The sequence below is a fragment of the Hyalella azteca genome, unplaced genomic scaffold, assembly GCF_000764305.2.
Source record: "Hyalella azteca isolate HAZT.00-mixed unplaced genomic scaffold, Hazt_2.0.2 contig13523, whole genome shotgun sequence".
NCBI lineage: Eukaryota > Metazoa > Arthropoda > Malacostraca > Amphipoda > Hyalellidae > Hyalella > Hyalella azteca.
In genome coordinates this window covers 35,688-59,307 of record NW_025943441.1, presented here as the reverse complement: position 1 = coordinate 59,307, position 23,620 = coordinate 35,688, and the positions used below count along the sequence as shown (strand labels likewise).

Sequence of the window (23,620 nt, the reverse complement as noted above, 5' to 3'; positions counted from 1 at the left end):
TCATTTTCAATTTTTATACACGGTGGCTCCTGAAAGCTCTGCATAGTACGGATCGTCATATTATAAAGAGGAATGAAAATACTCATTATGATGATATTTTACTGACAACGTTTTTACACAAGATGGCTTTTCATAATATACACGGCAGTGACGTATAGCTGCCAACTTACATGTACTCATATGATGATATTTTACTGACAACGTTTTTACACAAGATGGCTTTTCATAATAAACACGGCAGTGATGTATAGCTGCCAACTTACATGTACTCAAAGGTTCAATAATATCTTGTTAGTTGCTTAACTATAGGTCACTTAAATAAACGTTTATTTGACACGGCAATTCCGATTAATAGTATAAACTAATCATTATTCAACTTGTTCAACAATAAGTATAGTACAAATTCTCCCACGCAATAGAAAACATTTTCGTAAGTTTTCATCTATTCTAATAAGCCACACCGACGTGCGGCTTTGAATTTTAAGCCGTAAATTATCTGATAATGATTTAGCAATACGCGTATTTTGATTGCGGTTTTAGCGGGCGTTTTGCTTAGTTAATTTTTTGCGTTGCATTCATTGAAATTTACGACGAATTTCTCTGGAATAAATAGATTTTCACATTGGATTTTCAAATAAAAATATTTCATAACAATATAGATGAGAAAATAATGGATTAATTATATAATCATTGAATGAATATTATTCTCATGACCTGCGAAGAGTTAAACTCTGGATTTGACCATAACAGAGACTTTTTACAAAATTTCTACAGAATTTGTCAACTATTGGATCTGAATTTTTTTAAATAGGAATTTAAGTGACGCTTTGTGTTGTGCAGTCTGCATGCGCGTCAACAGTGACAACAAGGTATCCATTTTTATCTTGAAAAATTTTCTGACGAAGAATAAACGTTGAAGATAGAAAAGGGCCTAGAGAACGGAATATAAGTCACCCAAATGCCTGTTAATCAAGTGAAACAATTCCTCAGAAAACGGTGAGTTTGTTGGGAACAGTGCACCGGCCTTGCCTTGTTCATTAAAATTTGCACACAAATTTTTTCCCGAGATGCCAGATCAATTTTATATTTACAACCCTTTGCTTTTCTTAGCAAGTTGGGACAATTTTCAGCGCATTTATTTTGATTTTAAACTATTTGTTAGTATTTAATTTGTACACCACGCGCTCTATCCCTCAGGAGGTAAACTCTGCTCCGAGCGCAGTCAAAGATTGAATAAATTGTCCCTTTAAAGCTTTTACTAGATACATAAATTTTGATGAAGATATTTTAATCATATATTTTTTACACTCTATTGGTCATCTAGGTAATTTAGTTATAATAGAATTCTTATGTTTTCGCACGTTTTAATGATATATTTGGCTGTCAATTGATTCATGTCGGCAATCAATTTAGAATTATCTTAAAGATAATGTTAAAATTAAGATCTTCATTATAAGCTTAGCTTATTCTTATTTCAAAATATACAAACAATTCATTAATGTACAGTAAATTCAAACACTATCACACCTTAATCAATAGATTCGCTTTGATTCTCGGTTCGCATCCTCTCTATTCTCAGAATATCATAGAATTGATTTTTTTCCTTCACCTAATTGTTGTGGAAACGAAATTAAATTTACGAACAGCTGCAGAACTACAAGCAGCATGTTGTCCAGGAATTTAATATATTTAAATTTTTAATTTATCACACAACTTTCGGCAACAGAGTGAGCGTCATGTATGAAAACTATGATGAGATCAATATTGACAACATACGGCGAAATTTTTACTGGTAGGAAGTTTGTTACGCGGCGATCGTGTTGCTGGAATCCAAAGCAGCAACCTCGTCAATGGTTGCAATATTAGATGAAATTTTCCTAGGAGGGGCCCTGAAGGTGCTGGTGCTGGTGATGGGAGGGGTTCTTGTGTTTGTGATAGGGACCCTTGCATGAACTCGACTGATGGCCATGGGTTGGTAGGAGGATGATGGGACTTTAGTAGGGGTTGGGGACGGCGTAGTTTGGGTGGTGCGAGACACTGGACTGTCATTATTGTTGCGCCCAACTAACTTCTCTTGCCGTTCAATTTCTTCTTCTGTAGTGTAATACAGGGCCGATTGTCTTCGCACAATTATCACAGAGGCGACGACAACAACAAGAAGAGCCAAGACCAACCCGCATCCAACGCCAACCAGCAACGCAAGATGGTCCTTAAAGAAAGCCACAACCGAGTTTTGTGATTTGCGCAAATCCTTCTTGGACAGCTGGCTGTCGCTGCCAACCCCCATAACTCGTGGATGTTGTGAATGCGAACGAGAATCATGACCAAGCCATGCTGGCCATGAGGAAGGTTCTGTTGAGCCGCACTCGAGCAGCTCTTCTTGACGTAGCAAGACAAGCTCAAGCCCAGCCATGGGCGACGGACTAGTACATTTGAGACAGAGATGAGTGCCTTCAGGACTGCGACATTGAGCCGTGCTATGGGGCTGATGGGACGCAGTCTCGAGCCATGCAATCATGGCCGAAACCTGACAAGTGTCGCAGTGCCAAGGATTCCCTTCTAGCCTGATAGTGAGCAACGATCGCATGGCGATGAAAGCGGTCACTAGATCTTCAGACAAACCGCGTAAGTTGTTGTGGTCTAAATACAAGCTATGTAGATGAGGTACAGAGTACAACAGATGGTGTTGGAATTCTGACAACGCGTTCCCTGATACGTTCAGGACCTTGAGATGCCGGGAGTGTTGTAAGAAATCTTGGGGTAACTTAGAGAGTCCAAGATCACCGAGGCCAAGGAATCGTAATTGGCGGATTTGTCTCATGACTGGGAAAATATCAAGGAGTTGCAGGAAATTTCCAGATATAATTAACCTTTTCAAATTTGCGGCCACAGGAATTAAGGCTTGCAGAGCACTAGAGTGTGTGTTCACAATTTCGAATTCAGTCTGAGATATGGAGTTCAGCACTTCAGCGTCGGAGTTCAACAAAGCTTGAGACTTGACAGGCGAAACGTTTCCCACTTGCATAAGACCGAGTCTGTTGTATGATATGTCCACATGCGTGAGCAATGTGTTATTAGAAAAGGCTTGAGGATGAATAGATTTTATTCGATTAAAGGCAAGAGATAAGCCGAAAAGAGGTAAGCCAGATAAGGCATCGGCTGGTACGTGCGACAGCAAATTTCCCGACAGGATCAGCGTTTTCAAATTTTTGCATTTTGAGACAGCAGGGATTGATGTTAATCGATTATCACTGAAGTCAAGATGCTCCAAAAAGAGTAGATTGTCGAGCAGATCGTCTTCTACAACCATGAGATTGCATGACAAACATTTAAGTTCCTTCAGGTTTAAAACATCAGTAAACACCATGCCTGGTAGCACTCCAAGAGGATTGTGACTTAAATCCAACGAAGTAAGTGTGGATAACCCGAAAAAAACTCGAGGCACAAGCTCTGGCAGTCTGTTGTGTGCAAGATTCAAGCTTCTCAGTTGCCTGGCGTAACGAAAAACTGCTGATGGCATCGACTCGATTTTGTTGCGGCTTAAATCCAGATGTTTCAGTTCCTCGGGTCCACGGAAGTTTGCTGCTACCAACGAGGTTATCTCATTCCTTGAGATATTAAGTGTGTGCAAATATCGCAGACCCCAAAACGAGTGCTCCCCAATAGCGGGAACTCGGGACTTGGCGACAGTCACAATCTCGAGCTTCTTTAATCCTTTGAAAATTGGTCCAAGGGTCAGTGAATTGTGCATGCCGTCGGGGGCATCAACGATGAGAACCTCCGTGTCCAAGGGCATCTCCATGACAGGTAAGGGGTCTTTTAGGCCTCCTGTATCGCAAGTGACTTCCCGACGTCCTCGGGAGTCCAGAGCACAGGAGCAAAGTGTCGGGCAACTGCCGTAGCCGTGCACGGGGGAGGCGACCAGCAGCAACAACAGCATCACCCCGCACAGTGTCGCTTCAGTCGTCCTCTTCTGCACCATCTGCACAGAGAAAATATGGAATCTATTAGTTTTGTATAATATTAAAAGGACCGAGTCGTCACTGCTATAGTGAACTTGTGAAAATTATAGGTATGAAAGCATCCGTCTGCCCATCACTGTAATAACGAAGTTTATTGACTTGCAAATCGAGATTTAAGGGTAATCTGTGAATTATAATTAATACAAATATTCAAAAATTTAACTGAGAGATTAATTCTGCTGCAAATTGCAACATATGTTAAACGAAGATGACAACCTAATAAATTTGTCCGTTTCAAGTTTTCGAAGAAGTAACAAACTAAAAGAAGTGGCTTTTATTTCTCTAACCGCCTTTCATATCAGTCAGAAAATTGTGAAGACAATTTTCCTAAATACAGCTGCAATACATGAAAAGCACATGAATGAAAAGCTGAAATGTATCATTAACGAACGAATCCGTCCCGTTTCGAGCTCAATGCGAACTGCAGCCTAATCCGGAACATCGCAAACAAAAGTGGGCCTAAAGGAAAGCCGGAAGCTTTTTCTGCGCGCCGAATGCCCACAAAAGGATTCTTCTTTTGTCCCAAATCGACCAAACAGCTCGAAAATCATTCAATAACTGGCCGACGTGTCGCCTTTGTCGACCTTTCAAATAAACGACTAGCGGTGCCAAGGGAACCGCCAGCAACACGCTGGCCGTAATGGGCACACGCACATTTGTGCGTGTCATTTGAATTTTAAGTGGAGCATGCTATATATAATATGTTCAAGCAATGTAAATGGTGAAAGCCAAGAAATTCGTTATAAGAATGAATCCAGTTAACAGCAGAATTATTCACGTGCAAAATTTGACCATCAGCCTCACGATCAAAATAATTGTCCTAACCACGAGTGAGCTACATAAAAATATTTAAAGAAAGTTTAACAAATAAAGAAAAGATACATGCTGTGCACACCAAAAATTTAGAATATGGTAACAGGAAGCTTGGGACGCCATCTGTTGATGGGTTCTAATGAAGTGATCTTATCAGTGGATAAATACAATCAAAATTCATGTCGTAACATGAAATTTTCGATAACAGTATAGTTCAATGGTTAGGCCAAGTCAAGCTATAAGCTAAGTCTCAGGCTTGACGAACAGATTGCGCTTGATTGTTTCGTGAATAGCATATCACCTTTAAGCGCGAGCTGTACAAGTTGAAACATTTAAGATGTGTACTTTTATAGTGATAGCGCAGTGTGGATAAAAGAAGAAACGATTTACCTAGCGTTGGAAACGAAAGAATTACTTTCCCATACATGTACATTCACTTATTCTCCGACGATTGAAGCATTAATACGCAAATCCTATGTTAATAAAATGCATCCCTGTAAAAGGTATGGGATTACGAAAAACTAAGTTGCGCAGGAGTGGGAGAATAATGCTGTAATTTTGGTATCATTAAGAAATTGCTTTATTAAAAAATAGTCCATCATAGCACAGGAGGCAGCAGACAGAACGTATTGTTTCACTTCGTCGTCGAATCATTCGTCAGATGAGGTGGAAATTAAATCTTTGACAAAAAGAACGATACATAGATTAAGTAAAATTTATAACCAAGATTTACGATTATTTATGAATTTATTTTCTTCAACAATATTTTTTAAAGCTGTACAAAATCAATCTTCAATTTTGATAAATATGTATCAAAATTTCGAGAATATCTTCAGAAAATATCAATTGTTCTCAATCCAAGTCTAAAATACCATCTTATTCTTCCACTTATTCATGATTTTTCACACATGATAACAAATAAAATACTGAACCCTCGTCCCTGCCGCCCGACATTTCCGCGGTCGCTTGTAGGCGATGCGGCACGCGAAGGCTACCGCGCCGTCCCGACCTCAATCATGAACTTGGCCACGAACTTCGGTCGTAAATTCACACCGAGTGAATGGCATAATATGCATGCAGCCGCATCCGTATTTGGGCATCAGCAAGTCTTGCGGTTGCGCGCGGACAAAACGGTTCCGAAGTTACCCTGATGTTAGGCGCAATTAATAGTAGAAAATGACTTCATAACTAAACTGAACCTTAAATGATTACTGATGTTACGACTCCATTTGATGCGCCGTAAGTATGTGTGCTTTACTCATCTGCTGTTGACAATTCCTTCTTTTAGTGATTACAATTAATAAGGAACCTCGCAAATGAGGCAACAATAATAAATATATACCCGTTTAATATGAGAAATTCTTCCATCACGCGCCCCATTTGCATTGATGGACTGCAATTATCTAAGCGGCCGCATTATAACAAATGCTGCAGAGATCAGAGATAAGCAATAAAGTGCGCCCCAGCGAGCTACGTATACTCAACATGATTACGATGGCCGAACATGATCATAAATCTACGAATAACAAGACTGTATAATAAACTGGGGCGTTCGAGATTAGAGTGAGAACTCTGAAACTTGGAGTAGATCGGTAGGTGCACATGGGGACGTACGAAAAGGATCGTTGGATGCACGAGTATGGTTGGTGGTTGGACGGATTTGGTGGTGGTTGTAAGAGAACGATTGGTGGATACATAATTGCGATTGGAGTATGAACAAGATTGGTTTCTTTTTGTGTAAGAAAAGTTTGTATATGGATGCATTGCACAGTATGGATGCGCGAAAATGGTCGGTGGATGCGCGAGACTGGTTGGTGAGTGAAAATAATTGGTAGGATAGTTTTAACAATCGAAAACCGTATTGCATCATTTCGAAACCATCGACTCGTAATTTTTTATCGGAGCAAATATTCTGTAGAGCAACATTAAAAGTACATGTTTGCGCGTTGATACGGAATAGCTTTCGTCAAAAGGCGCGAACGTATTTTACAAACAAGGAAAGATGAAAGAGTATCACAATAAGGCAATGATCGATAGCTCAGCTAATTAGAAGTCATGTAACAGCGGGAATACTAAATGCCCATGATGAGGGATAGTAAGTCTCATTGGTGATTCTTCTTATTTCATAATTTCAACGTATAAGGGGAAAAGTATTTTCAATCAAACAATTATGTATTTCTTATCTACTTATCATTCAAATTATCTAAAAAATTGAATCTTCTATCTAACGTAAATGGGCCCAATGAAGATTGAACTTAATTTATTGGAGTTATAATGCAATTTTATCTTGGTGGGGTTAAAAAATCGTCAATCAAGCGGACCTCGTCGGTTCTTTTCCGCCATATTTTTGGGACTTGGAGGCACTTGAGCGCACCCGAGACAAAGGCCCGACTTTCGAGTCCGACACAAAAGCGTTAAAGGGTCCAGTCAAGAAGAAGCCGTTCGACCAAAACTCCGGATACCTTAAATACACTTGGACACTATCCAAGTGAGTGGCTTGTGACGCTAAAACAGTGACGACGTTGGCCTACTTCTGTCGAAGAACTATTTGAAACGGATCCTGTTTCATTAGATTGTTGTTTAGAAAAATGGCTGAAATTGATTGAACAGATTTCACAAAAAAATTATAGTGACAATTGACAATTGTTATATTTATCCGAAGATTTCTGCTTATGGCGTGTTAAGCATAGATTTGACAGGCTATTCAAAAATATGTATCATTGACTGGCAACGCTTAACTGGTGAGATTGAACTTAAATGCAAAGTAGAAATTAATCGAAATCATTGATGCAATTTATAGAAAAATTTGTTTCGATAAATTTTGTTTAAGATGAATAATAGTATAAGACAATGATTTAATGTTCGAATTTTCAAAACCATGAAGAAGCTTCGCAACAATGGAAAGACTGCCATCCCTCAAGTAATGAGAGGATAAATGATTCATACGAAAAAATGTGGAAAGCCTCTTACTTAAAACATTTAAAGTATATTTATTAATATACATATGCTTATGCTCAAAAGTTTGAATAATTTCAGCAAGCGCAGAAAAATCCATCAAAATCATTGCAGCTTGAGTAAAGCAGGCCTGCAGATGCACATATATAAATATGAGATAAATATAATAATAAATTTATTGCTTTAAAACGAGATCATAATTTATAGGAAAAAATGACTTTCGATAAGTAAAACTACAATGATACCACTTTTTCGGAGCATCATTTCCAGCATCACACTCACAGACTGTAGCAGTGTGAATATCCCCGAGGCGATTGATTAAAATACATAGGCACGAATAGCACGAAGGTCGGTTGAGACATCGTAAATGTAATTGCCCAAGCCGCCTGAAGTAGCAGAGCTCATTCATCGTATTATTGAACCCTTTCACAGCCCTACCAATTGAAGGAATAACGTTACTACTGGCTGGCGAATTCGTCCTCTTGGGTGGCAAACGATGGATGGACATCCTCAGAGAGGCTCTAAAACATCGGAGCAGTAAATCAGGCTCAATTTGTACCTATTGCCGTGACTGACTTCAGATTCGGTGCCGCGGCAATGAGCGAAATGTGAGCGCGGATGTTCAACACATCCTACATGTTTCTGTAGCAACTTCGTGCAGAAGAGGAAAAATTTAAATGCGTGTTAGAGAAGAGCAACATTTCTTACGAATGAATCATAAATATAAACATCGGAGAGGTATGACACTCGGGTATAAGCAGGAACATTTATGTGCAAATAAGTCTTAAAAATATAACTCAGTACTCACTGCAGTGAGTGACAGAGAGCGCATTTTCTGGTCGACGAAAACGTGAAGTCACGGGCGGACAGACAGACAGACGGACAGACGGACTGACAGACATGGCGAGCACAATTAATAGCGCCTTTTTTCCATAAATGAGAAAATGCGCTAAAATTGGGAACAACGTTCTGTGTGCTTATTTTCATTGCGAATCTGACGTAAATCCTATTAATCTCTACTGTGTAAAGTCCCAGAAACATATAATTTGCACTTGCTATAAGGATTCGCCGTCATCGACCATCCGCCGTCGATTATCCGGCAAACGTGGACGATGATTTTCATGGGATAATATGCGTTCAGTAAATCAGGCTAGCACACTTCCATAAATTGCATGATGCTCTGAATTTAGTTCGTAATGCGGCCCTTGTTTTTATTTGTTTTTATTAAATTGCTATAAGTTCCAGTATGGCTAAAAATTTCAATCAGTTCATGGATGCTTATGAATCAAAAGAACCACTGGCAAATTCCCGAAACCCTCGTGAACTCAAAACGCTCTTGCAGTGTTTTCTGAATGTTGAGTAATTCTTGCATGACTGTTCAACTTATTTCAATCCTAATCACATTTCTCGGTAAATCACGAATAATACGTAAATATATCAGAAATCATCCGAGGAAGATCCGATGCGTCAGCAACTTTGGCGTCAGAAGTTTAATGCTGAGCCTAAGTTGACATGGATATATATTTTTTAAATTTGGCCCATGATTTACTTCATGAGAACCATTGATGGCAAATCATTAGACTTCCCTTATCTTTTGGTATATGTTCTTTTTAAATGTATCCCCCGTATGTGGACTTTTCGACTTCATTACGCTAAAGTGTCGCCGACAAGACGGACGGACTGTCTGCACACCCAGGGTTTAGGGCTTGGAAGCCTGCCATTTACTGCATGGCGATGGTATGAAAGGAAACCTTGATGCTGAGCAACCCAACGAGCAATTTTCCATATACGCGTCGTTTTTCTGCGTTTCAATCCAGTATTGAGCGTAGGCGAGGCTGAACTAAACGGTAGATTAAATGAGTGTCCTTTAAAACAATTATTTTACACGATAACGAGTTTGTCACCGCAGGCATAAAACTCATTAAAAGTTCATATTCTTCCCACGATTTTTCAAAAAATTTCAAGGACATGCATGCTCCAATTATCGTACGGGAAAAGAAATACTATTTGGACAAATCATATTACTGTAGCAATACTGTTTCCAAGATATTCTAACTCTATCAAATAAAATTTGATAGCAAATGTATAAAGAGGCGCCCCCTGAATAAAATGCCGTGTATAGTTGTTGATGAATTCTCTCTTTCAGATAGTTTTCGTTCAAACGCTAGCTAATTTTGTCTATGCTTTAGTTTAAAATTTTTTTAACTTCATCACATATTGATTGCAGAATTTCATTGTTGTTGTATGACATTAGGCGAGTTCTGTAGGCAGGCCTTTATTTGGTGCACAAAGCTTTTATTCAGTAGAATAAACTTGAAAAGAGTTGAGAGTTATATACAAGGACGAGATACGCTCCAATTTCATTGCTTGTAATGTAAGCACGCAAATCACACGGAAATTTTGAAAGTATTGAATTATAATTTTGTATGAATTTAAATGTATTAAACTCAAATTGAAGTTCATTCTCCGTATAATTAAAAAAAATGGCCCGGCAGCAGAGCAGGAACGCGAAATCGTGACTGCAGTGGCGCGTTCATCTCGTGAAGAGTAACAATTAACGAGAGGAAGAATGCCTGAAGTGACTCAGCCTTTCAACAAGATAATTAAATAAAATTTAATGAGAATTAACATGTGTGTTCTACGTCCAGGTAAAGGGCCACAACTAATTTTTTATTAGCCCGGCGTGAATTACAATAACTGTCGCTGTTGAATGTCATGCAGTCGAAAAAAGCGATCTTTGTTCAGACAATCTGTGTTATTTACAGCCACAAAAAAAAATTTTTACAGTCTATTCATATGAATATTAAGCCGTGGATTAATCAATTTACATACATACACTTGTCAGCATTAAAGGGAGCCTCATAGAGAAGTATTCTACACAAGCCCGGCACTTATCAATGCAAGAGCGTAGAAAAACAATCTTTTTTATTGATACTAAACTGGTACTAATGAAGGCCATTACTGTCGGCACCTGCACCAACGGAACGACGTCGTGACGCCTTAATTCCTGCGCTGCGAAGAGTCAATTGCTGCCGACGAGGAAGGAATAGAGGCTGAGCATGGAAGGACGGACGCCGGCCATTACAGACCGCAGATATTCCGCGTAAAATTATCAGATCAGCCTTTAAATCAACCTTTTATGGGAGAACTGATCTTATTTAATTGTGTAAATCAACTTAAAGTTAGGTCATTAGATCAGCAACAAGGTTAAAATTAATTCTAAAAGAAGATGGACATCTTAATTAGAATTAAGGATTCAGTATACTGAATAAGTGCAGATAAGAAATTAGAAATTATATTGATTTATATATATCTATTAATGAGCTGACTTATCAAATTCAAGGTATATTCAAAGTGCACTGTAAATGAATGTATCTGCTGAATAATAAATTGAATGCCAAATTCAACGGTCGATAACAATTACAGTAATTGATAAATAAATGCTCAGTCGAAACATGGCGCTACGAACCGGCATTTCTGTGTCGCCAACAGCCGGGAAATTTCAGGATATGTAACGAAATTCTGAGAGGAAATCACTTATGTAAAGCCATATATGAAGAAGAGTCATCAAAATGTAGCGACCGCATCGCGTCAAATGAGATCCTTCCAAGAGATTATGACAGAGATCTTAAGAGATCTGGGCTAAAAGATCAATCATTTGATCTGCAGCGATAAGCTTTAATCCTTTAGTGCCCGAGCGGCCGAGTTCAGTTCTGCCCATAATGCTATTCGTACCGGAACTGTGAACCGAGTTGTCGAGGGTGCGAGATGAACGTATTTGAAGGAGCGATGAGATGGAAGCGCGTACATTCGACTATGTATTTACGCCAATTATATTAGTGTTAGTAATTATGTCTGAGCAAGATGGCTGGTACACGTTAGTGATCATGTTGTGCAAATGCATTTACTGTAACTAGTTTACACAAGCGAATCTATTCAATGTAACTCGTACAACAATTTGTATACCTTACTAAATTTCGAGACTAAATTTCTAATTAGAGTCGCAATCCATTAAATCGTCGCCTGCCAACCGAATACCGTGCAATTAAGATTAACAAGCAAACGATGATTTGCTGGAGACGAAGGGACAAAATAAATGTAAATATAAATAAATGAAAAAAATTTATTGTCTTCGGCCTACCAATAAATAAATAAATAAATTATCTTCGGTCTACCAACTTTCATTACACAGCCGACCGTTATGTCGGCCAAAATCTGTGGACTGATAAGGATGTGGCATACAGGATTCCGGTGCTCTGTTCTCGGTCATTAAGTTTTCACCGGCCGATTAAAAGATATATCTGGTATATGGTAGGAATAACATTAGAGCGCAAATATAAAATCGTCTTCAGGACAGGTGAACGGCCCAAGAGAGCTCGTTTAGACGTCCGTGTACAGCCGGTGATCAAGATAACATCAACGGACCAGCACTTGCCATGGGAACGAAGATGAGAAGTTCTCACCGCGACACATTCGGCTAAAATATTGAAGTTTTTCTCGCATATATCAATAATCATGGAGCAAGCAACTTTGTTTGCATGAGTGAAATTTTATTAAAGTTTTAACGTCATAATTAATTTTTTTAAAAGGTTACAAAATTTAATAACTCGTAATATAGTGCGAAAGGTATTACTAAAATGAAATAAAAATCCCGCATAAATGATTGCAAGTAAATTGTTTTGATTGATCGACTGAATAAACTGTTCACGAAGGAAATGGTTGAAGCCACAACGTAGTATCATATATCATTCATTTATTGAATGCTATGATACTACAAATTGATACTACATGATACTACAAAACTACACTGAAATTTGTACGGTGAAATGTCGATATAAAAGAAAAGGGTTCAATGAAAATCCGGGCGCTACTCCAGGCAAAGGCACGGTTATTATGACGAGAAAAATTTTTCCAGAATTTAAGAAATGCAATCAATGACAGAATCGCGAGGAGAAATGTAAACTTGTGTGCAAAAATATATTTGCTCTTGAATACTAGAGCATCTAGTTGGAAAAAATGTACTTCATTGTTGCATGCCGCTCCGGTCAGACAGCCTTGACCAAGAAATGCTTAGGCCTGACCTGAGATTGGAAGGGCCAGCCGAGTTTCAGATGTCCCGTTATGATAGGCAGGCCCGGCAGGAGGTCTGCCTCACTGCTGCTCCAACAGACAAATTCGTCTTCTCATCCGTAATGCTATTCCTACCTGAGATATGGAGTTAATCGCACAGTGTATCGCGTATAAAAAATGGGTCACTTTGACACCCAAGCCTCTGCCCCCGCGAGCCATCACAACACCCAGCAGCTATTGGAAATAATAAATAATTCAATGACTTATCGTGCACTGTCCCCGGCATCACTATGATTTCAATTGGGATTGTGCAAATACGGTTCAGATTTGAAAAAATTCTGATTAAGTTTTCTGGACTATTGAAGTTAAGATGCGATGCTTAGATTAGGTAAACAGCATACAGACAAATGTGTTTATAAGCGAATTTAAAACATTGATTTTAGACAACTAGAACGTCGTGAATTTATTGCACCTAAATTCCACCGTATTAGAACGACAATTGAACCTCAATGTAAGTGCCTGGAATGCATTTGTATAGCCAGTTAGCTGTTCCAAAACGGTCCTATTGAAGGACCCGAGTACGAGCTCGACTGAGACAGACGTGTCATTCACACAGCAGTTCTTGGCATGCGTGTCTGACATGCACAATACATTCAAGTGCTCGTCTTGCCACAACAACCTTCCCAGCGACGGCGCGCTAGGGTCTTATACTTCACCCAACTTTACGTGCATCAGCCATTAAAACCAGAAATGTTATTTTCTTCACTATTGAATATTTTTGGTTTGAAGTGGCCGCAGATAGGACAAGAGTCGGCCGTTGAAGTATCGCCAGTGATTTTGAATAGTTGTTATAACCAATAGAGGCTGTGCAAATTGCGAAACATATGGAGATTTTGCTAACACCAATTCCTTGGCAGAAAAATCAAAAGCAGACTCTGTTCTTAAATTGGACGCGAGAAATACGTTCGTCTTCCTCGAGTACGTTATATATGGCGAGAACCAAATATTATGAGGCTCAAGTTTGCAGAAAGCTCAATCTTCATTTTATTAGTGGATTCAAATGCTGATTTAGAATTTGAAATTAGTTTCAGGAAAAGCCTTCATACAAGAAACTGAAATGAAATAACGCATAAAAATAATAAAAAAGTTGAAGGATAGCCAAATTTTATGTAAGATGACGTCATTGAAATATTCAGTTCACATTGCATTAAATCATGCGGGAACAATCCTGCCATGGCTTCCCACAAATTGCGCAGGTCGCTGCACTGAATGGAACAAAAATTTACGAGGCATCGCAGGACCTTGAGCCATTTATGCCTTTTATACGAAATAAAAATTCTTAAAGGATCACAAACAGTCGAGGAGCCATTAAATAGTTTAGTAGTCATGACATTTTTCGTTAAGTGCACGTTTCTGTTAGTCCATAAATAAGTATTAAAGTAATAAAGAATGTAATTGAATCTATACATAGCGATTCCTTATATGCGCTTCTAATTTTAAACCTCGAAACCCAAGACCCGCTAAACTATTGGGCAAATTAAAAATCATGACATATTGATAGAAAAGAATGCATAAATTCTCTATACATAGGATAAATTTAAATTTCCTACGCTGCAATTCGCGACGACTCAACTTTTTGCGCGAGGTGACCGAAAATATGAGTAGTAAAAAATGTCGTATGATGATCGAAATTCGCTTATGATAAAAAAATTCAATGCAAATTCTTATTGCACAGATCAGAAATTTTAATTTTTTATTATATTTGAGAATAGAGAATAATGTCACAATGACGGCCATATTCTAAAAATTAATAATCCACGCGAAAAAAAGTGCTAATCCTCCCAAAAATATAATAATCTTCCCAGTATATCATAGAAGTGAAGAATGCCTCCATAAATTAAAAACCCAAGCTGACCTATGAACTTACTCCGCTTTTCAGAAGAGGTCAGCGTCCCTAAACAAACGAGATGCTCACTGAAATGAACAAAGTCTTTGCGTAACGGCCGGCGAGGACTTGGCCATTGTGTGTGCGCAGGCGAGGGCCCTACAGCACAAACGCGGCGCTGAAAAGATCTTCTTGAGGCGGACACTTGCGGGCCCTTCCTTGTGATGGCCACTGTGAGGAATGAGGCAGGAGTGCAGGCGGACACTTGCGGGCCCTTCCTTGTGATGGCCACTGTGAGGAATGAGGCAGGAGTGCAGGCGGACACTTGCCGATCGTTCCTCATGATGGCCACTGTGAGGAATGAGGCAGGAGTGCAGGCGGACACTTGCGGGCCCTTTCTTGTGATGGCTACTGTGAGGAATGATGCAGGAATGCAGGCGGACACTCGCCGACCTTTCCTTATGATGGCCAGAGTGAGGAATATAAGGCGGGAATGCCGAGATGAATAACACTTGGGGAAGTGAAGCAGAGAATTTGAAACAATAAGGCTAGACACTACCCGGAATAAGTTCGTAACAGACTAAGATGTAAAATCGTGTAAAGTTCATGAAAATTGGTGAATGACACAAGGAAATTGGGCGTTACATAAAAGAAGTGTGATGAAGATAGTCAACAGAAAAAACTGTCAGTAGGTGGCATGTAAGAAGGCAGAGCACGTGGCACTTTAGTTGCATTCAGTGATGCGAGTTTGTTAAGGATTTTCTGATCGACATGATACTCCAGAGAGATGATTTAGGTCCTGCATCATTGCGAGGTTTCATAAAAGGCTTTCAACTCTCTGAACAGACGCCCAATTGTGAATGACATTCCAAGGAATAGTACAAGGCTGGGCTGGACTCTTCCTCTCGCTGGTGGAACTGTGAACTGCATGGCTTGCTTTTGATTTCTCCTCAACAAATCTCCGCCTAATCCACAACCCATTGTCAACTATGTTATACTGGATCTTATTTGAACATGTGGTTATACCAATGGAGTTCATGGTAAAACACTAATTAATTACATGGATATTTCATAAACCAATAATTTTGACGACTAAACCGGCAGGTCGATTTCCGGAAACATGTGGACATCGTCATGGCATATGGAGATGAAGACAGGCGATATGTTGTCGATTTGGAATTCATTGCCATGTTTCAGCATAGTAATATTAATTGTATGTTATTTCAAATCAATATTTCCTTTTAACTTAAAATTGTGAAGTTTAAACTTATAAAAGATTCGTAAAAATTTAAAATTCTTTGGACGGACACCTAATGTACTCGAAACCAAAACACATTTAATTAATTAATCGTTCCCCAACCAGCCAGGGAATAACACCAATAAATACAGGTTGTAGGAAATTTTTAAACTTTTCTAAGAAGTCTGAATAACTGATAATTTCACTTTAAGATACCCTTCAAAAACTATTATGAACATTATTATAAAACCAAAGAATTGGTCAATTTGCACAAATTCTATGAAGCGCAGTACGTCGACTCCACCGTCATTCGAGTCTCGACAAAACCAGAGAAGCGAACCCCAAGGCTTGTCAGACACGCGCCTCAACGCCAAGCTTTTCTTGCACAACCAAGAAGAAATGAAACATAAAAATTATAACTGACAGCGTGGCACATCGGCTCTGGTGGTGCGCTTATAGTGCCAGGGTATTAACAAAAAATACCAGCGCTTCCCATGGCAATTAAAATTAAATGATGCCTCAAGATGGCACGGCTTGAGCGTTCGTAGCGGCGCTGATGATGAGCAAGAAAACCGGCGACAGCTGAGCCAGTCTTGCACGCAGGGATGATGTGACTTAAGATGGATCAGGATGTCTACAGTCTTGCACCTGTCTCTTATACACATCTAGATGTGTATAAGAGANGGATGTCTACAGTCTTGCACGCAGGGATGATGTGACTCAAGATGGATCAGGATGTCTACAGTCTTGCACGCAGGTAATCTATGATTAAGAATGCTTGTAGTCTTGTGCATATAGATTAAAAATGAATGGGAAGGTTTACAGTCACGTGTGCATTAATTCAATATGAATCAGAATGATCAAATTTTTATGCGTAGCGATCCGAAATTTATTAAAATGTTCAGTCGGAATTTAATTACAACTACGAAGACTCTTGTCGAGTACAAGATCCACTAGTATAGTGAGACCCAAAGTTGACTGGATGATCACACGGTGCCACACAGCAATATATAAAAACTAATGTATTATTTTGAAAGTATTACGTTCGAAAAAGTAAAATCATTTGGAATTAAAACGCGTAAAGAAATATATTTGCAGTTAAAAGACTGGGAAGAATGCTTGAGTAATTATGGAATTTATCGGAATTCTAAAACAACCCACTGAGTAAATTTGATCTAAGAATTACACGATACAATTAAAAAGACAGTAAACTCATATATAAAGTGGAAACTGATGAAAAAGTAATACCGTTTTGTGGGGTAGAAATGAAAACAAACTTCCAAGCAAATACCTTCTAAAACGCAAAAAATGCTAGTACAATTTACTCACAACGTGGTAACACGTCGCGCCTAAAAACAAGATGTTTAGTCGCGAACAAGTGTTCACACGAATCATAAAGTTCTTAGCTGAGTGATAATTATGACGAAAGCGTTTCGTAAAAATTATTGAGCATATTAAAATGACTGAAAAAGAAGTAAGTGGAAAGCTGAAGTACATTTTAGAAAAGTAACGGCTAAATATTTCAATACACGGAGTGAAATCTCAAGTAGTCAGTCCGATTGTAAAACCGCACGTAAACCAACTCACGTTTAAATTGAGTTGAGTTGATTCAATTGAAAAGTGAATAACCCAAGTACACTAAGAAGCTAGTAGAAATTATAGTTATTTGATTGCTAGAACAAGTTAGAACTTTTCAGCTTGATTCAAATAGAGAATCCTGTTCTTATATTTCACGATTACACCGACGAAAAAAACGAGAAATTGCTTTCATGGTAGCAACACTTGCTTGAATTTTGCGAAATTTCATGACTTTAAAATTTTTTACTATACGATGAAACCATTCGTATTTTTGACTTACGTAAGTTGATATCGCATGCACTGTACTGACACAAATTCAAAGATACAGACTGAATCAACAGATGAACTTTTAGGATTTTTAATAGCATAACCTACTTTATATTGATTGAATAGTTGCAGATTGAAAGAGCTTTGCCGATTACCTCGGTAGTTATTTATTCGGTTATTGCGTTATTTCTATGTCATAAACCTAGAGCCAATAACCGCAAGATGAAGCTCCTTGCAGGCTCGAGGGCAGGCATCACAGTGTTTTATGTGTGTATAACAATAGAGTTGGATCCCCTACGACAAGGATCGTAATGGCGGGGTGTGGTTAACTGCTTACGAGTGTCGCACTGAGATGGGGTTGGTCGCTAGACGCCCCTGAGCAGGTGCGTGTGTAGGCTGCAATAAGCACTTACTTGGGGTGAGGCTACTTCGGAAAACATACTTTAAAACTCACAGAAAAACACAACTTGAAGTGTCATAAAAACGATGCCATTCATAGGCGACGCATTCGAGTTGTGTGACGCGAGCACAGGGCCACACACGAACTGTGTTTGATTGATGTGCAGGCCAATTTATGATTCAATCTCCCATCTATCATCGTAAAAAACTTAACATTGAATTTAACTGTCAGTGTTGAATTTTAATTTTGAGATAATAATAAAATTGTGCTTGTTAATACTTGGACATACCATATCATAAGAGATCCAAATTCTGCGTGTGAGATAAGTGGGCCATAATTGAACAGATTTGTCACACTTATTATTTATAATGAAAATAAGCGTACGGCCTGCATATCTTCTGGACGGCCGATTTCGTCGGGTTGCAGAGACTGGATTTTGATGGAGTTTTTACAGGAACGGAATTGGGTTCTCAGGTCCGGTCAATAAAAGCTTAGAGAAGAAACCACGACAGCCCGTGATGGATGGCGTCGGGCTGCCGCCATGACACCGACACAAAGATTTTTCTGAATTGCCTCATCGAGACAATATGGCGCGCACGAGCGCTCCGTGTGAACTTATGAGAAATTCAGTTCGAAGCTCAGTGCAAAATATGAAAATTTTGTACATGTATGATGCATTCTTATGCTCTCCTATATTTTCCTGTTATCCTCATGCTTCTCAATTAGGGTGCCAACTATCATGAAAAAGAATAGGCAAACCATCTTTGGGATGGCTAAATAATAATGAGGGTATATATCTATTAAAAAAACTTTTGCTTCCTTATGAATTATTTTAACACGGTTAGTAAAATATTTTTGACATAATAATGTTTTTTCTCTATAAAACAATATTTAAAGATTCTTTAATTTTTATGATATCCTTCGGTAAGTTTGAAAATAATGGAAACGAAATCATAGTATGGGGGCTCGAAAAAAGTGCAACATGACTATAAGGTATAAAAAAACTGAGTAACATGTAACAGTAATTAACAAAAAACATTATCTGAAATTCAACATGGAAATGACCTTTTCTGATATATTAATCTCCAATGTTAATTATTCGGCTATTCGAAACACCGCGCTCTTAAAATTCGCCTTCGTCACCTCCATTGCAAATTTACGCAAGTGAACGTTTTCGCGCTCTTAAAATTCGCCTTTGTCACTTCCATATTGCAAATTTACGCAAGTGAACGTTTTTTCCAAAACCCAAAACTTAGAAAACGGATAACGTTTAACGAAAACAAATGTCCGTCCAGGTGAAGACCGTCGAAAAGATTCATTATTAATCGACAGTTTCTCAGAATTTCTTGGTATTTTATGCGGCATAAAAAGTGGCGGCCAACTTACGGCTTTGGCCATCAGCGTCAGCCGCAGTGAGCCTTTATGGTAACATTGCTTAGGAAAATCTTTGTCGTCATATCGATGGCCGCGGCCAATCAACGATAACTCGACCATAAATTGACTGACTGAACCCGCCCGATCAAGCAAAAATAAAAATATTTGTAATTACCTGTAGCTATTAAAAGTTCACACGACGATTGTTGGTCAATTCTCTATTGACCAATGTTTACATGTAAATAATGTTTACATGTGGAAATTGGTTTGTTCAATTTTTGATGATAAATGGCCAATCGTGATTTTGTGAGACATATAAGAAACTTGTAAGAATTTAATTGTGTTCACTAAAGTCATTTCAGAGTTAGTTGAAATAAAAGTAAAAATTAGTTCAGTATAAGGAGTTGACCAGTTAGCTACATATGATCTAATCAAAGTTAGTTCATTTCGATTGTAAACATTTTTCACTTGCTTTGAGGGCATAATTGTAGCATTGTTCAATGTATGGCTGCACAATAAATAAGACTCGAATATGAATACTCAACATCTTTAGCCTGTCATAAGACTTCCAACTTCCACCTAAAACTTTAAAAAACTTTAAACTTCCACCTAAAAAGCATAGTTATCCTAAGCCTGTCTTAAAACTTCCAATGTCACCTGAAAAAGCATAGTTACCCTAGGACAGACAAGTGGCTGACGAATATAAAAATGTTTATCAGACCAAATAGTGTAACACAACACAAATTAATCCCTTTACGCGACGTTCTCACGGCTTCCATTGCGGTTTGTATTGCTCAAGCATAAAAAACTTCCCCTGCCAGCAGTGGCTCAGTGAAGCGCACAAATGAATCGTTAATTGACTGATGCAAAGCAAATAGAGAACACGCTTTCTTTTCTCGCTGCATTGGGGGAAGTTCGGGCGAGATCAAAGGCACGCAAGGACATCTGTCAAAGTCCGACATGGATATTTTATCCTTTGAAGCGATGCTGTTGCAACGAACATGTCCGTGTTTGCATTAATGTCTCGCTGCCAGCGTTTGTCGCATTAAACGGCAAAAAAAAACATGCAACTACGTACGTCGGTCGCGACGCAGTTGTGTAACATTTTACCTGCTTTCAGTTTGGTATTACAACTTTTTTTGCGGAACGATCAAAGGGGAGTTGGTGCTCGACTACCCTTGATACCCCGAGTTAAATTCGCAATTCCAGTCTGAATGTCGTTGCATAACAGATGCAAGAGTCACAGGAGGAAATCGTACAATAAAGTGGATCCAATACAACTACTGTGATGTCTTAATTTACTGTAATTTTGTAATCAGCCTCAATATAAGAACAAATTAACATAAAAATACTGTCAATATAGAATAGATGAATAGGTCTAACCTTACAATATCAGTAACAGACAAGCGAATTCAATATGTTTTATTATTCCGGGAAAATTTAGCGATGTGTGTAACACGCAAACAATTCGCACAACACTCTAATATAAACAAGGCTCGAATAAACTTCAACAAAGTCATTGCGATCGCAGTTTAATTCTCGCACTAATACCAAGAATATTCCGCTGGTCGAGAGACTCGTTGGGAGGGTTAACAACCAGAAAAATATTTTCAGGAGTCCAATAAACATCCGAATATCTTGCTATTAAGCGGATGAAATCAGGCTTATTTATAGACCCAAAAACACGCATCATTTTGTTATTCTTGACTCCCTATTTATGACCACGCCATGGAGTCATCGATATATGTAGCTCCATATACCCTCGCGCTTGACGAACCATAAAGTGGTATCGATTTTTGACATCAGAGACGCGCGGTATTGTTCATGCGTGGGGGAAGATATCGTGCGCACGTGCGGCGAACTAAATATTGTCAGTAGCGCTTAATGCAAACCGCGGTTAATTTTCCAAACAATTAAATACGTAGCAATTATGTGTGAAAGATGTACCGATAGGATGCATTTTACATATCATATGGAGAGAGTAAAAATGAGTATAAAAATGTGTAAATGAAATGTGTATAGAATGAAAGTCAGTCTAAAATGGTTATTGATGCGTTTTTCGCTAATAAACAATGGTGAAGAGCACAGACATTGTTTCGAGACATTCTGCAGAAGAGGAAATCATAGAGGGTTTTATCGAGGATAGAACCACACAAAGCGTTCCGGTGTCAGATGACACTTCTATGTCGGAATTTTCTGATGTATATACGCGAAATTCAGGTTGGAATGTTATACTCCGAAACTCATTCAAACTGGAAACACTAGGACATATAAACTTTGCCATTAAAATTCATAACTCGCAATAGTTTAAAGATACAATTAATAATCAACGGCAATGTTCCAGTCAATCAATCATTCTAAACTCACGTTCAAAATCGAACTTCGTGATTTTATTTTACCCAGTATTGATTCAAATTGCTTGCGGTTGTAATTAGTTGGCATGATGTCGTCAGTTTTCCACAAAGTTAATTGATATTTATGTGCTTATAGTCACATTCAGACATCGGTTTCATCTGGTATTAGTAAAATTTAGTCAATATAGGCAACTATACATATTTTCGGCATTGTAATAAGTCTTAGATCGTATAATACTGCCTCTATTTATTCGAATAACTTACTGATCTTGATCTTGATTAGATCTTTTTGATCTAATTTGTCATGATACTATTAGTGAGATATTGATCTGTACGACTGATGGATATACAGATAAAGATCACACGTTAAGCCAATAATGACTATTAAGCGTAAAGGATTATCATCTATTGAAGAGAATATCGGTGAAGCTTGGCACGGAGATAATGTGGAACTTGGTTAAAACAGACTTGTATTCACCGAGTTTCTTAAATTGAAGTAAATTTTTTGTTATATTATCACGGACTGTCGATGTTGAATGAAAATAATAGAATATTGCTTAAGCTGAATACAGTAGTTGAAAAAGAATAGCAAATTTATGTCTTAATTTTTATGTCCTGGATTAATTTAATTCGTTTCTAGATTAGAATCATGAATTGATTTTCAAACAACACCTAACGCCGATGCTGGTACAAAGCGAAAATGAAGGAATTTTATATAATTATAAATGATACTATATGACTGGGAGAAGAGAGTTATTGCGCCAGTAACTAACATATTATGAAACTTGCCAAGTCATTAATTAATATTAAAAAATTATTTTAAAACGGTGATGAATATATAAATTTGAAAAAATTTTCTTCGGAAGATGAATCCGATGAAATTAATTTTCAAAATTAAATTTGAATTTATTTCGAAAAAATACTTACACGGTGCTGGTTCAGCTTTATAGGAAATTGCTGCTGAATATATGAGAGGACTTTGATCTTGAAATAAATAATTTTAATAAGTAGCGGGCACGTCGCCATAAAAAACTGGCACCGCAAGTTCAGGAGGCTATATAAGATGGCTAGGTCGAACGTGACAAAATAAAAGGCAAATGCATTAGTGAAAATAACTCATTCTGTTTCACTTGCGTAATACGCTCCGTATGCACAGAAGTCTTGCCGTATAGTATAGCTGTGAAATTAAGTGTTTTACAATTAAACGGCAATCAACGTAAGCACCAAACTGTAGGCGAAAGTTGTATTGAACTGACGATAAATGTACGAAAATGGAAAGTGTTATCCAACATTATACAATATTATAAATATTTTATATAATTATACATTATATACTATGAGCGGCAATAGATTAATATCACTGGGAGAAGGGAGTTATTGCGCCAGCAACTGGCATATAGTGAAAATTACCCAATCCTTAATTAATACAAACAAATATTTCTAGAACGGCGATGAATATAAAAATTTGAAAAAATATTTTTCCGGAATGAATCTGATGAAAATAATTTTCAGAATTAAATTTGAATTTATTACGAAAAAATACTTACACGGTGCTGGTTCAGCTTTATAGGAAATTGCTGCTGTATATATGAGGACTTTGATCTTGAAATAAATAATTCTAATAAGTAGCGGGCACGTTGCCATAAAAAGTGGCATCGCAAGTTC

At 38.1% G+C, this 23,620-nt stretch overlaps 1 protein-coding gene across 1 annotated transcript in view; it reads right to left on the bottom strand.

The window, feature by feature from the left end:
* Nucleotides 1-673: 673 nt before the first annotated feature.
* Nucleotides 674-23,620, bottom strand: part of LOC108681645 (platelet glycoprotein V-like) — a 48,865-nt gene continuing 25,918 nt past the window's right edge. Inside the window, exon 2 of the mRNA XM_018170699.2 lies at nt 674-3,982. Coding sequence (XP_018026188.1) covers nt 1,805-3,982 — 2,178 coding nt within the window. The 3' untranslated portion in view covers nt 674-1,804. The remainder of the gene's footprint in view (nt 3,983-23,620) is intronic.